Raw genomic sequence first — 13,979 nt, 5'->3', positions numbered from 1 at the left:
TTTGGTGAAAACTGAAACAAAAAAGTCCTTTAGCATTTCCGCCATTTCTACATTTTCTATTGTTTGTCTTCCCCCCCCTCCATTGAGTAATGAGCGTACCCTGTCCTTGATATCCCTTTTGCTTCTAATGTATTTGTAGAATGTTTTCTTGTTACCCTTTATGTCTCTAGTTTGTTTAAAATTGTTTTGTGTCTTCTCCTTTCTAACTTTGTCTCTAAATGCTTGTATTGTTTGTTTGTATTCATCCATTGTAATTTGACCCAGCTTCCACTTTTTGTAGGACTCTTTTTTGAGTTTCAGATTATTGAAGATTTCCTGGTTAAGCCATGGTGGTGTCAGAGAAAAACACAGTTCTCACTTTTTGTTTGGGTACAGCAAGTCAGATGCTTTATTTTCTCTCTATCTCTCTGCTTCCACAGTGGTCTGGTGCCATATTTCCTGTCTTTCCTATGCAGTGGGATAGTTTGTTCTGGTGCCCTTAATAACATCTTTGAAAAACTGCCAACTTTCTTAAACTGTTTTTCCTCTTACAGTTGCCTCCCATGGGATCTTATCTACCAACTCCCTGAGTTTGCTGAAGTTTGCCTTCTTGAAATCCATTGTCTTTTTATTCTGCTGTTCTCCCTCCTACCATTTTTTTGGAATCATGAACTCTATCATTTCATGATCACTTCACCCAAGCTGCCTCCCACTTTCAAATTCTCAACCAGTTCCTCCTCCCTATTTGTCAAAATCAAATCCCGAACAGCCGGTCTCCCCTAGTTGCTTTCTCCACCTTCTGAAATAAAAAATTGTCTCCAATGCATTCCAAGAACTTGTTGGGATAATCTGTGCCCTGCTGTATTTATTTCCCAGCAGGTATCTGGGTAGTTGATGTCCCCCATCACCACCAAGTCCTGTGCTTTGGATGATTTTGTTAGGTGTTTAAAAAAAGCCACAGCCACCTCTTCTTCCTGGTTAGGTGGCCTATAGTAGACCCCTTCCATGACATCACCCTTGTTTGTTACACCTTTTATCCTTATGCAGAGACTTTCAACAAATCTATTTCCATCTCAGTCTCAGTCCAAGTGTATACATCTTTGATGTGTCATGAGTTTTTAATATGGTGAACAGCGTTCCCCAGTCAGAAAGCTGACTTTTAAATACAGCTGTTCCCTCAGTTTTATAGTAAAAAGAATGTATTCCTTAGTATCTCCCATTGTTTATAATGTCAATAGAATGCTTCATGTAACATATAGAAAGGAGACTATTCTTGATTAAAATCTATGGTATTTCACATAACTTATATAGAAACCTATTTTTCATTGTTATAAAATTATATAGGACTCTTCCAAAGTATCTACATAACTGTTCATGCAAGTATTTCTATGAATTTCCATGACAGTTTCTCTTTCTATGAACACCCTTGAAAACAAAAAAAATCCTATTACTAATGTCTATGGGAAATGAATAAAAGGGGTCAAATAAGTTCCAAAAATTTGCAATTTTTATTAAAATTGATGTTTATCAATGCTTTTTTTGCATCATGCACCTAGTTCTCTTTACACACACACACATACTACCGTGTGTGTGTGTGTGTGTGTATGATACACACACATAGAGGGAGAGAGAGATCACAGTACTCTGTTGTGTATGTATATATGGTACCATGCATAGTCTACTTGTGTCAAACTAAATTTTTGGGTGTTCTTCTATCCCTAATACATAGCACAGGCTTCCTGTAGTATATTGTGGGAAAAGAGAAGGAGAGTGGTATAGATAGATAGACAGATAGATAGATAGATTCGATAGTAGGTTATATTTATTTTTCATTAACATCTTTTTCCCCCATCTGTTCCTATTCACTGTCTCTACCAAGCAGAACATGAACCCAGTAATGTTTGAATCACACTTTCAAACCCACATTAGAATGGGATCAAAATTAGGCAAAATGTGTTTGCCCATCCCTACAGCGTACTGCAACATTTCACAGAATGTATCTGATATTAACATTCCGAAACTTCATTACAGTGACAAAGATTCCAATGAGAATAGACAATGGCACAAATTAATCTATTCTTGTGACAAAGACTGTAATGAGAATGGGATATGGTTAAAAAAAATTAAACCATTCTTGTTACTATCTCAAGATTGCAATCTCCTGGTCCCCCTCAAATGCTATATACTCCGGTGATGTATCACTTAATCGTGTCAGTTTAACAAAGAATTTTACTTTGCTCCTGCTATGAGGCTGGCATACATTTGCTTTGACTTTCCACAGCTAAGCTGTTTTAAGAGAATGCAGTGGGATTAATTATGTTTTTTAAATCACTGTATATATAAACACAATTAGGGAAACATTCTGGCAATTTTTTCTTAGTCGCAACTAGCACATATAAAAAGGCACTCTGATTTTTTGTTTGTTTATTTGTTTGTTAAATGAATGCTTGGAATTACTTTTAGTCTTCAGCCATACCAGAGCTAACTACAGGTTATTTTAGGAAGTCAGAATCTGGCACCAATTTATCTGTAAGTCAAATGCATCTAATGCATGTTATTGAAAGCTGCTGAATCATTCTCTCTTTATCATATGTCATGTTTGAGGTGAGGGTCAATTGATGTTTTTTTCAAAGGTTATTGTTTAAGGGTTTACACCTGAATCAGATCATTTTCAGCCAGGCTAAACATGGGCAGAAATGTGTCAACATCAGTGCAGGGCAGTTGGTCGTTTTAACCTAGTGCATTAAAAATAGTGCTTTCATAGAATCATAGAATATTAGGGTTGGAAGAGACCTCAGCAGGTCATCTAGTCTAGTCTAGCTTTGATGGTTTTGAAAGCTTCTTTGACCCACTCCATTTGCAAGTTTAATACTTAAGCATTTCCATCTGTTCATATCTGTTTTTCATTCAAATACTAAAGTAAAATGTGTTGGCATATGAATATTTTTTATATCTGAATCGTAATTAAGCTTTATTGTACTGTTTTATTTGTAGCTGCAGCAGCGGCAGATATGGCCTATCATCACATCCGGCCTCCAATAGGGTATTCAATTCCCAAGCCCATATCATCACTGTTAATGAGGGGCTGGAATGCATGTCCTGAGGTAAGTGCTCCCACTTCTTTAACCTATGAAGTAGTGATTACCAATGTTTGTCATGTGTAAATGGCTATTTTGCCGAGAGCCTCGGAGAGAAGGTGAACAAGTGGGTATTTTTATATTTGCCACCTTCCATTTTTCTGGCTTTAGAAGGCTCCTAGTTATTATGGTGACCTGACAATATAGAAAGCACTACGACAGAAAGGCTCACACTTGTTTTGAGGAGTCTCTTACAAATGAATTCCTGCAGACAAATCTCTATCCCAGCATAAACCTCTAAGGGGAATACTGATTCAGGCTTGGAACTTATGTCAGTATAACTACATCGCTTGGGGTGTGCTGAATGACCCTAGCCCCCGGTATAGACAGAACTACATCGAATAGAGGGCTTCTTCCATCAACATAGCTACCGCCTCTCAGGGAGGTAGAGTACCTACAGCGATGGAAGAAGTTATCCCGTGAGCATACGAGCATCTTCACTAAGCCCTACAGCAGCACTGCTGCAGCACTGTATGTGTAGACAAGTCCCCAGTGTCATGAAACAGTGCAGACTGGGACTGCTGGTCCTTACTCCCCTCACAAAGAAACCTAACTGGTATCATAATTAACATCTTCTGTTTTGATTCCTAAATACAAGCTGGGTATCTATATCAGTAAATGGCTTTAAATCTTCAAGGCCAGGCTGTGGGACTCTAGCTCCCCATTCCTGCAAGCTATTCTGCACTGGCAGAAACCAAGCCTTACTGACTTCAGTAGGGCTCTACGAGGATCACCACTGCAGAGCAGATTGAAAGAAGTGAGTCTCAGGATTTGACCAGGTATGTAAGTGCCACACACTATCTGCTAGATATCTATCTAAGGTATTTAAACAGTGCCTAGTATCTGAGCACCTCACTATATTAATCCTCCCAGCATTCCTGTTAGGGAGGGAAGTGCAATTATCCCCATTTTATAGATGGAGAACTGAGGCCCAGAGAGGCCAAGCGACTTGCCCAAGATCACACAGGAGGTCTGTGACAGAGCAGGGACTTGAATCCAGATCTCCCAAGTTCTAGGCTTGTGTCCCTAATCACTGGACCATCCTTCCTCCTCAGGAACTACACCCCTGACTCATAACCTAGAATGCCTTTCTGAAACACCATTCACGGAACACTTGCAGACAGGCAGACAGCTCATAAAGTAGCCTCTGAGTGGCTTTAGAGAAGACAGAAAGAAGGAAGAACACTTTGCTCTCTTGATCCCCTCTGAGCTTGTCTTCTGCATAGCCCATAGACAGGATTTTGCTCTTACAACTTCTCATTTGGGGCTAAATTGTGACTTGGCCTGTGCGCGCATATGAGGGAGTAAGAACTCCCATTATACCTCTGATGGGCTGCCTGAACCAGCAGTGAGGGCACATATGAATAAGAGGGCACTGTTTACTCCACCCTCCAACGCAGGTGGTTGGAGAGTAGGCTGGGAGGGGTGAGGAGTGGGCATGACCTTGGCTCTAGATGTCCCTCCTTCATGCACTGGCAAACACAGCTGAGCCTGTTTAACAGGTTTTGTATTTACTGCTGACATAAGCCATCAGCAAACTGCTAGACCTCTGCCCGGGAGCAAGGTGGTAGTAAGGAAGGATTTGAGACTCAACAGCATGTCTCTGAGTCACAAAGCCTTCTAGGGCTAATACTAGGGTAATGTTGCTTATGCACCACCCTTGCCTAAAGTCTCAATCAAGCCCTTAATTTGTTTAATATTTGAACTTCACATATAAAAGAGATTGACAGTAATGATGTGAAGGAAATCTGGGTAGATACACCATATGTCTGCTACACATTGACTACTTGTGGGGGATGCTAAACACACCTTTCCTTTTGCTCATTGTGCTTACTTTATGGTTGGGGTTTTTCTGCTTTGTTTTGTTTTTCAGTCCCAAATTAATCATATGCTTTGGCTTTCTATTGGGTGGGAGAAGGAGTATTTTATTTAATCTTGAAGCCAGACACAAAAGGAAGACTAGGAGAAGGAAAGGAAAAGAGAGAAACCAAAGGGCTGAAAAAATAGAAAGGAAAAGAGACTGATTGAAATGCAGGAGAAAGGTGTGGCAGAAAAGAGGTCTGCAGAGAGAGGGGAAGTGGATCTACAAGAGTCTCCAAAAAAAAGGAGGTAAAAAGGAAAAAAGTAGATGGATTATGTGGAGAAGAAAATAATTATTTAGGCATGCAACAAAAACCTTTTGATGTTTCCAATATGAGGCCAGTGTTATAACTTATACTGAAGAAGTGGGAGGTTGTAACCTGTTCTGATGGCCCATTTCTAAATCCTCTTTTAAATTGTTGGGTTTCTCTTCTCTGGACAAAATGAAATCCATATATTCAAAGAGAGGATCCAGGTTACTCCACAGGTGCTCAGTTATATTTGTACAGTGCCCTGAGGCTACTGTCCAACCTCCCCTGCCTCTATATTAGTACAGTTCTAAAAAAATGAGACATGTAGAAGTCAGAACAAGAGGAATAAAGCTAGATGTTAAATTTCCAGTTAATTTCTAGGGAAATTAATACTTTAAAGAGCCCCTAACGTGCACAATAGTATGGGACACACTGCGAGTTGGTTGAAACATAGTAAATGGCCAGCAATCATGAGTTATGAGTTTTCATAACTCTTGTGTCTGAAGGAAATGGGAAACAGTATCCCAATTATTTGGGACATATTTTTATGCAAGGGATTTATGGACTTGGCCCCTAGTGTTCTATGCTTCTGGGTGCTTTCTACTTTTCTTAACTTGCTACATCTCTTAAGTAGGATCTTTTCTTTCTGTACGTTCCATGAAATGTCATTGTCATAAATATACATTTTCTTTTTATTTTGTTTCCTGCTCTCCAAGGCCCATTCTTCTCTCATAAGAAGGATTGCTAAAACCAAATGATAATGTGTTGCCTAGCCCAAGAGATCAGTCCTAGGAAGTTGATATGTTAATGAGATATTTATTTTTCAAAACCTTAAGTTTATAACAATAAGGAGATGCAAGTCTCTTGGAGCTGCTTAACCCCCTTTCTGTATAGAAACCATAGATTCATAGATTCATAGATTCTAGGACTGGAAGGGACCTCGAGAGGTCATCAAGTCCAGTCCCCTGCCCTCATTGTGTTCTTGTACCACAGTGAACAACCATTGTTTTCTTGTAGCTATTCTAGCTAATTGTTCCGAGAGTCTGAAAAGATTGAATCAGAGATCTTCAACTAGTGGTTAAACATAATTTACCAGGCTTTATACAGACTGTTGCCCCAATGACTGGGCCAAATTTCATTTAGTTCCTTTCCCCCCAAAATAACTTAATGGGTATAAAAGGTTTTACAGCTCCAGGAGACCAGAAATCTTAGAGATCTAGGTGAATTTAAAATAGAATGTAACAGTTACAGATAAAAAGAAGGGTTTACATTATCTTCAACAAAGACTGCAATAAACGGATCACAGAAATATTTTAAATAATGTAACCTGTACATAGTAGGAAGCACTAATGTTTATAGTAGTTGTAAATGTAATTTTGTACATTGCCTGAAATACATGCTATATATTGCAGATCATAAATGTCAATTGCTGCTCTGGTCAGTTAACAGTTCCCTGTTTTATCTTTCTCTTGGTTGGTTTTCTGAGTCTCTTATCCTGAATTCTACTGTTTGGCTACTCTGACAATACCAGACATGTGTCTCTCTTCTGACTTCTCCTTTCCCCAGAAATGGTATTCAGTTAATCAAGTAAAATGTCTCTAGTTGGTTGGTCTTGCATTTTTTCATCACATTCAATCAAATATTGTTTTATGTTCATTGACTTGTTGAAATTTTCTGCCACAATAATGAATTTTGAATTTTCAGAAAGGCTGGGGTTGTTTGTCTGTAGTTTTGAAGAAAGCAAAAGAGGAATGTGATTGTTATTTGAGTTATTTTCCTCACTTTGTTCTGACTCTAAAGGTGATGTATTAGCATATTCAGCAGATGGTGGGTACAGTGTAGCTTTTGGAGCAGAGTTTTCAGCATCATTTATTCTGCTAGGAATTAAAGGCACCTCATTTTCTGCCTCAAAACTAATGTCTTTTAACTCTGGTAACACAGAAGGCTCTTTGTGCTCTTCCAGTGGCATTTCACCTTCCTCATGCATATTGTTATCTTCATCAGGTTGATTGTTTTGAATGTGGTGCAAATTCTGCACATTCTTCATGTGCATATTATTGTTTATTTGAAAATTGATGTCGCTACATGGTAGTATATTTCTAGTTTTAGGAGAACTGGGGATACTGGATGTATTAGACATAATAGATACCTTGACAGTGCTTGTACAAAATAATTTACATTTTTCACTCTCCACATCATTCTGAGTTTGTGGTGTGTCTTCAGCTATACCATCCGAGTTCATTTGTGTGTCTGGGATTATCACTTCAGACAATGACTCATTGTCATTAGGTGGCTGTTTATTTTCTCTCTGTTCTATTTTTACCCCATCATCCTCAGTGTTAACTGTTCCATGCGGGTTATCAGTATTGTCAGTTCCATCTTTGCTACTACAAGTTAAATGCTCGTTGGCTTCAGTATACAGAAGCAAACTACTGATGTGATTTGGAGGCTCTGTGCTACTTTGTTTGGGAACAAAATATGTTTCTGTTGAAATTGGGTTGATAGCTGGTGGAATCTGTGGTATAACAGTGAGAGTATAAGAGTCCACAGCAAGATTTCCTTCTAATGATTCATGTTCTTTAGCCTTTTCACAACTCTTCAATCTTTCTATCTTGTTTAAGTTTTCACTCTGGCTTTTTAATACTTGGTTGTCCATCTGGCCTTGATTGACATTTTTCACTGTATCCTCCAGAACTGACTTTAGTTCCAAATCACATTCACTGTTGGGATTTTTTGTCTGCAAGTTGCCTGGGATTTGTGTTTGGATAATAAGAGCTGAAGAAGAATCGCAACCCTTTTCCTTTCTTGTAGTCATCTGTGAATTTTGGTATCCATATGACTCTGTAGCCCCTGTGTCTTCTTCATTTACTTCTCTAGAATACAGGGATATGGAAATATCATTTGCCCCGTTTTGTGAAGTACTTGCTAAATTCTGAGTTGCAAGAGATAAAGTTGGAGTAATACATCTCGCAGTCTCTTTTGAGGGTGGAGGTAAGTTACTGTTGTACATTACAGCTTCTGCAAGCACAGATGTGAGATCTTTAGAATTTCTTACATCAGAAATATTCTTGAACGGATGAGGGACACTCACTATTGGATTATTGCACTTTTCTTCAGACCATTCTGCTGCATCAGCACTTGTTATAATAGCTTCACTTTCGACATTTTTGCTCTTAGCCAAGGTCTGCTTGTCAGAGAATTGCGCAGCAACTTTTTTGGAATAAATCTCCTTCTGTTCTCTGGTACCTGGCTGATCTTGGGGAACTGCAGAAGACCCGTGGTTTGATTTTCTTTCTTTTCTTGTCAACTCTTTGTTGGAAGCCTGTGACAGTTTCTTCTTGGATTCAATTGGTGGTTCTTTGTGTTGATGGTTGGATTTTTGTTGTGTTTTTTCACTGCAAGGTGATTTCTCTGGGTGGATTCTCATTTTTCTGAAGGGATGTAAATTTAATTTTACAGTTAAAAAGTCTTGTCCTTTAGTTTTCATTTTACTCTTCCAGTTGGCTTCATCTTTCCTCACCCAGGTTTTCCTTCCAATATCTCCCTTAGCAGAAGACAATTTACCTTCTTCACTTCTTGCTTCTGAACTGCTGTGCTCTTTGCTTTCCAAGGTGATAGCTTGGTTTCTTTGAACATTCTTCTTATGAGATCCTACCTCACTTGAATCCATCATCATCACATCCAACCTGTTTATTGTTGCCAGGTCAGGTACATAAAAGCTAACACTCTTTGGTATATATCTTTTCTTGACTTCTGGTGATAATGGCATCTCTTCATCACTCATAAAGCAATCTTCTCCTACTCTTCTATTAGCTTTGGTTTGCTCTTTCTCCAACTTTAAATTTTCCTTGTGATTATCTTTTTTTTCTTTTGTATAGCCCTGGAATTTATCACAGTTCACATATTTACAGATAAGGGAGTTATGTAGCTGCAACGAAATATTTTTGCTCCTTTCCAGCAATCCACGTTGATCATCATGTTGTGATCTATGACTTTGTAAAGTCTTTTGCACACAATGTTCCTTTGACTCCACTGGTGTGTTAGGTGCTGATGATGAGCTGGTAATAAAATATCTTTGCCTATGAGGTTTTAAATTCTTGTCTTCTGCTTCTGGTGGAGACTGCGACAATTCATTTGTTAAATGCTTTTCAAGTCTCTCTTTTGCTAAGGCAGGCGTAGGAGTTGAACATCTTCTAGTAAATGCGTCATGCCTTATATCTGCTGAATAATAAATGTTAGAATTTAGCACATGGAAGAGTATTATTACAGCGCATGTTTGGAACACCTATGTATATAGTGCCAAAAAAGCTCTCTCTGTTTGTGGCATAACACCAACATTTAGCTAACATCTCAGTCCAATCTGGGTAAAACATTTTAACTCTACAGTGCTGAGGCAATTACACTCACACACTGTGGTCACATTTTAATCAGTTGAATTAAAATTAACTGATAGAAGTTTAGAAAACTTCAATCTTAATCAGAACTATCCATATAATAATGTGTGTGATTATAGTTTGTTAAAGCAGGGGAACAGGCGGTACGTTCAAAGACTGGGGTTAGCAATACAAGGCTCCTCTGCTGATATGCCATACTGTCTGGCACATAGAATACTGCATAAAGATGCAATAATATTTTTATGACTCATGCCATCAGGTAGATTTTGTTAGTGCCACCCAAAATATCAATGAGTTAGGTGTCTGCACAGGGAACTAGGGACGTGGAGGGAGGTGATCTGCAGGGAAAACGCTAGGAATAGTCAAGCTCAGGAGAAGGCTTTGATTAAGTCTATGTTTTGTTGTCGTTATTTAAGTGAAATAATAAAGGCCAACCAAAAGAACCCCACTTTCTTCCAGTTTATCTTCATATTCTGCTGAATAATATTCAGTTTTCCTTTGTATAACTGTATTTGTTTTTTCTTCAATGACATTTCCCTGCTCTTACCAACCTAGTGTCTTGGGACAGCGAGATGCATTGTCATATGGGAATTTTGAGTTTGGAAGGAAATGAAAGAATCTTTATGGCAAAATTTTCAGAAGTGCTTAAGTCCCATTTTCAAAAAAGATTTAGAAGCTTATGTCTCATTGAAAGTCAATGGAACTTAGGTTCCTAACTGCCTACATTACTTTTGAAAATGAGACTTAGGCTTTTAAGTCACTTAAGTGCTTTTGAAAATGTTACCTCTAGTGCCTAGACTGATAGAACTTGGCTGCATCATGCAGGTGATGTACTCAGACTCCATGCAGGAAGTACCATAGGAACCATTTCCCCATTCCCTTCAGTGAGCCAATTCACACAATATTGATGTTTTGTCCTGTCCTCCCCGCCTGGTATAAGAAGAGAGGTGGAGAGAGTGAACCCTCAGACAATAGAATGAGAGCAAGCAGTGGTGTCCTTGTGGATCATCCTTTAGGTTAGTAAAGAGCCCACAGTGATGGTGACCGGGGGGAGGGGAGGATTAGAATTACCTGCAGCCAGCAAACTAGGGGCCAGATTGTGAAATCTTTAATCAATAATGAGCAGTTACTCACGGAAGCAGTAGCCCAATTGAAGTCAGTGGGACTATTTGTGAAACTTGCTCACTAATGTGAATAAAGGCCTTGGAATCTAATGCTAAATTTCCTTCTCATCAAGCCTTGAAGGTACTTCTAGGTGAAATTTTTTTCAGCAAAACTTTTTTTGGTGAAAAATGCAGATTTGGAAACACTGACACTTTTTTCCAATTTGTGTTGGTTTTGCAAAATTGTTTGTGTCAAAAAACCAAAAAACCAAACCCACCACCAAACCCTGCATTGCAACACATTTTGACATGAAACATTAATCTTTTGGTTTGAAACAACTTTTCCTTTAAAATGTTTTTAAAAATCCAAAACCTTTAAAATGGTCAAAATTGAAATGAAACATTTTGTTTTGGGTCAAACGAAACATTTCTACCTGAAATTATTATTTTTTTTTTTTTTAGATTTTACTTTTTGATTTGCTGAAAATTCTGAAACATTTCATTTTTGGCTCCACCCAAACCAGTTTTTTTTCCTGATTTTTTGGAATTGCTAACAAACTGGAAAATCCATTATTCACACAGCTCTATTGAGAGGTGCTGAGAATCTGCATCTGCCATTAACTCCATTTTGCTCAGCGCCTCTTGTGATCTAGCCTGAAGTCTCCATAACTTTTACCTTTTGGAAAATCTCTCCCAAAGCTCTGCCTTTAGCCCTGAATAATTCATAAAAAGCAATTAGTTTAGTGATACTTCTGAAAGCAAATGAATAAATCCAGATTCATTTCCTGTCATAAAAGAGCTTAAAAATCCTATTTTAAAATAAGTAGCAACTTTAGAAAATAAATTAATAAACATGTGGCATCTGAAGAATAACCTGGAAGCCCTGGGGAATAAATCTCTACATTAAAAAGGAAAACAGATAACATGTATGAAACAAATATATTACAATAACATTTCTGGTTATGAACTAAACCCATAAATTGCTGGATATGAGCTGTTGTCATAGGAGCTCTCAAAGCAGCTAATGTACTACGTGTTGTCTGCATAATTCACCTAACTAGAGAGAGATCACAAAATGAAGTGGGAGAACCAGAGGAATCGCACGCCTAGAGTTATGTTTAATGTAGTGGCAGATTGGTAGGATTTTATTGTGCTTGAGTGTTCATGAGGCTTTCTGAAAGCAGTGAATGTTACCGTATGAATTTGCAAGATGAGTGTTGCCTCCCGCTAAGGAGGGAAGACCATACCTAGGGAACAGTATGGAAGCAGAGAAGAAAGAGCAAAGGACATGAAGAGAGATATCTAGAAGGACTTCATGTACTGAGAGAAAGCTCTGCCTCCAGAAAGGAGATTCACCTAGGGACCAGATTCCCTGGTTGTGAGAGCGCAGGGAGACCTGGTCAATAGCATGAACGCATTATTTTAGGATTGCCCCAAACATCAGACATTTGTTGCATTTCATTTTTAAAAACTTATTAATGCAAGAAAATTTACATCACTGGCAGGGACTGTGGCAGATGCAGGTATTTTCCAACACCTGCCACAAAATCAGTGTGCCTTTCTTGTCATCCTGAAAGGGCAATGCAAGATCACTTTATTGATTTGTCACCCTCCATAAGGAGTATTAGCTGCGATATCATTACACCAAGATGGATAGCCACTCTAGAGTTGGAGCCCGTCAAATGTCAATATCAAATGCCACTATCCTCCCATTACTGTCATTTGGGTATGTAGGGAGGGGGTGTTTCTTCTTAAAGACAAGCTTGCTATTGAGAAAGGGCTTTGGGAGTGTGAAAGGGTACTAGGGAAACATGATAGCCTGCTTTTTGTAGGACTGCCCTGCTTTTCAACAAACCAGTCTACTTTTTCAGCGTCCCAAAGAAGGACAGCCAAATGTCCCTCTCTTTAACACTGATCTCACACTTGTCCTACTTAAGCAAAAGCAAGGCATGAGCTTACACCAATTTCAGACACAGGAAACTTTCATCATCTTGTGTCTGGGCCCGATTCTTCACTATATGGCACTTGTTATAATCATTTATACCCATGCAGAGTGGGTGTAAAATGTTACCAAATCACCCACTTTGCTCAAGTATCAATTGCTGCCCAAGGTACATGACAGTGGAGAATCAGGCCGAGAACATTTACTTTTGTATCTCAAGTTTCATATTGCTGCCTGCCATTGGATCCTGTCAGAACTGTCTTTAAAAAAGAAACTCACCTTCATCAGTCTTTGAAAGTTCCTGCAGCACTGTAGTCTGTAGATTTTCCCACTGATCAAAGGTGCTTGGTTTTGTAACGCTTCTGTGGAAATCTTTTGTTAGGGCACCTGCTTCATTTGTTATAGACATATTCTCATAAGGCTCTTGAGGACATAATTCTACCATTCTGCATTTAAGGCATAAAAATGAGCCACTCTTTTTGTATTCATTCTCTCTTTGAATGCTTCTGAGTGGTGTGTCTAGCCCTCCGGACAGAGCGTCTGCTTTTATTGTTGCTTGATGCCTGTTTTCCTGTAAAAGTGGCATTTCCCTGCCAGACCCCACAATGGACGTGACCTTTATTTCATTTTCCTGAGTTAAGTGGCAGTTACAGGATCCCTCAGTGAGGTAATTTCTTGGCTCATGACCACACTGGGATTCATCTAGAGTTCTGCAACAGCAGTTTTCTGATGTGTGTTCATTTGCTTTGCCTTGTTGAAGTTTCCAGTTAAGGAGGGCTAAAACTAGGCAAGTGAGACCAACAGCTCCTGTGACAGATACAAGGTTCATCAAAGACACAATCATGTACATAAAGGTATAAATCATCCAATGTTAAACATACATGTAGGAATGTAATTAATTGTAATTGGTACGGTGGCTTTCCTGCCTTACAGGGTTTTTAAAATATAGAAAAAATATCCAATTAAGCAGTGAATATTTTATCTGTATTATTCCATCTTTCCATAGAGATAGCTCATGAAACATTTTCTATAGCAATTATTCAAGAAGCAAATACATTGTAATGGCTGGGGATATGTCTGAGAGATCTTTTGCAAAAGGGAGAAGCTGAGACTCCATTCCTTCTGTGGTACAATTACTGAATTAAAGGGGTGCTGTCAAGTCTGATAGGCTCAAATTCCCCTGCCTCTTTCTAGAAAGGTCATTTTACCATTTTGAAATGCCACCCACTGACTCCCAGATGAAGTAAGCTTTATATAAACTCTTCAAAATGAAGTTTAAAACAGCTCGAAAAACCCAACCTCCTAGAATGAGC

The 13,979-nt window shown here is 38.7% G+C and overlaps 2 protein-coding genes across 6 annotated transcripts in view; one reads left to right on the top strand and one right to left on the bottom strand.

Moving 5' to 3' along the window:
- The window catches only part of LOC117882206 (serine/threonine-protein kinase TNNI3K), a 180,793-nt gene that overhangs the window by 122,121 nt on the left and 44,693 nt on the right, over positions 1 to 13,979 (top strand). For all 5 annotated transcript variants that reach the window (XR_004646956.1, XM_034780264.1, XM_034780263.1 and 2 more), the window contains one exon: positions 2,974 to 3,083. Coding sequence is in view for 4 of the 5 variants with exons in the window: in XM_034780264.1 (XP_034636155.1) it covers positions 2,974 to 3,083 (110 nt within the window). In the remaining variant the exon portion in view is untranslated. The remainder of the gene's footprint in view (positions 1 to 2,973; positions 3,084 to 13,979) is intronic.
- On the bottom strand, positions 6,052 to 13,531 carry LRRC53 (leucine rich repeat containing 53). Its single transcript, XM_034780262.1, has 2 exons — positions 12,946 to 13,531; positions 6,052 to 9,448 (listed from the first exon to the last, which is right to left on the bottom strand). The coding sequence occupies exons 1-2, from the start codon at positions 13,529 to 13,531 to the stop codon at positions 6,807 to 6,809; spliced, it is 3,228 nt and encodes a 1,075-aa protein (XP_034636153.1). The 3' UTR covers positions 6,052 to 6,806.

This window comes from Trachemys scripta, chromosome 8 (genome assembly GCF_013100865.1).
Source record: "Trachemys scripta elegans isolate TJP31775 chromosome 8, CAS_Tse_1.0, whole genome shotgun sequence".
Classification (NCBI taxonomy): domain Eukaryota; kingdom Metazoa; phylum Chordata; order Testudines; family Emydidae; genus Trachemys; species Trachemys scripta.
The sequence above is the reverse complement of the archived record's forward strand: the minus strand, read 5'-3'. Positions and strand labels throughout refer to the sequence as shown.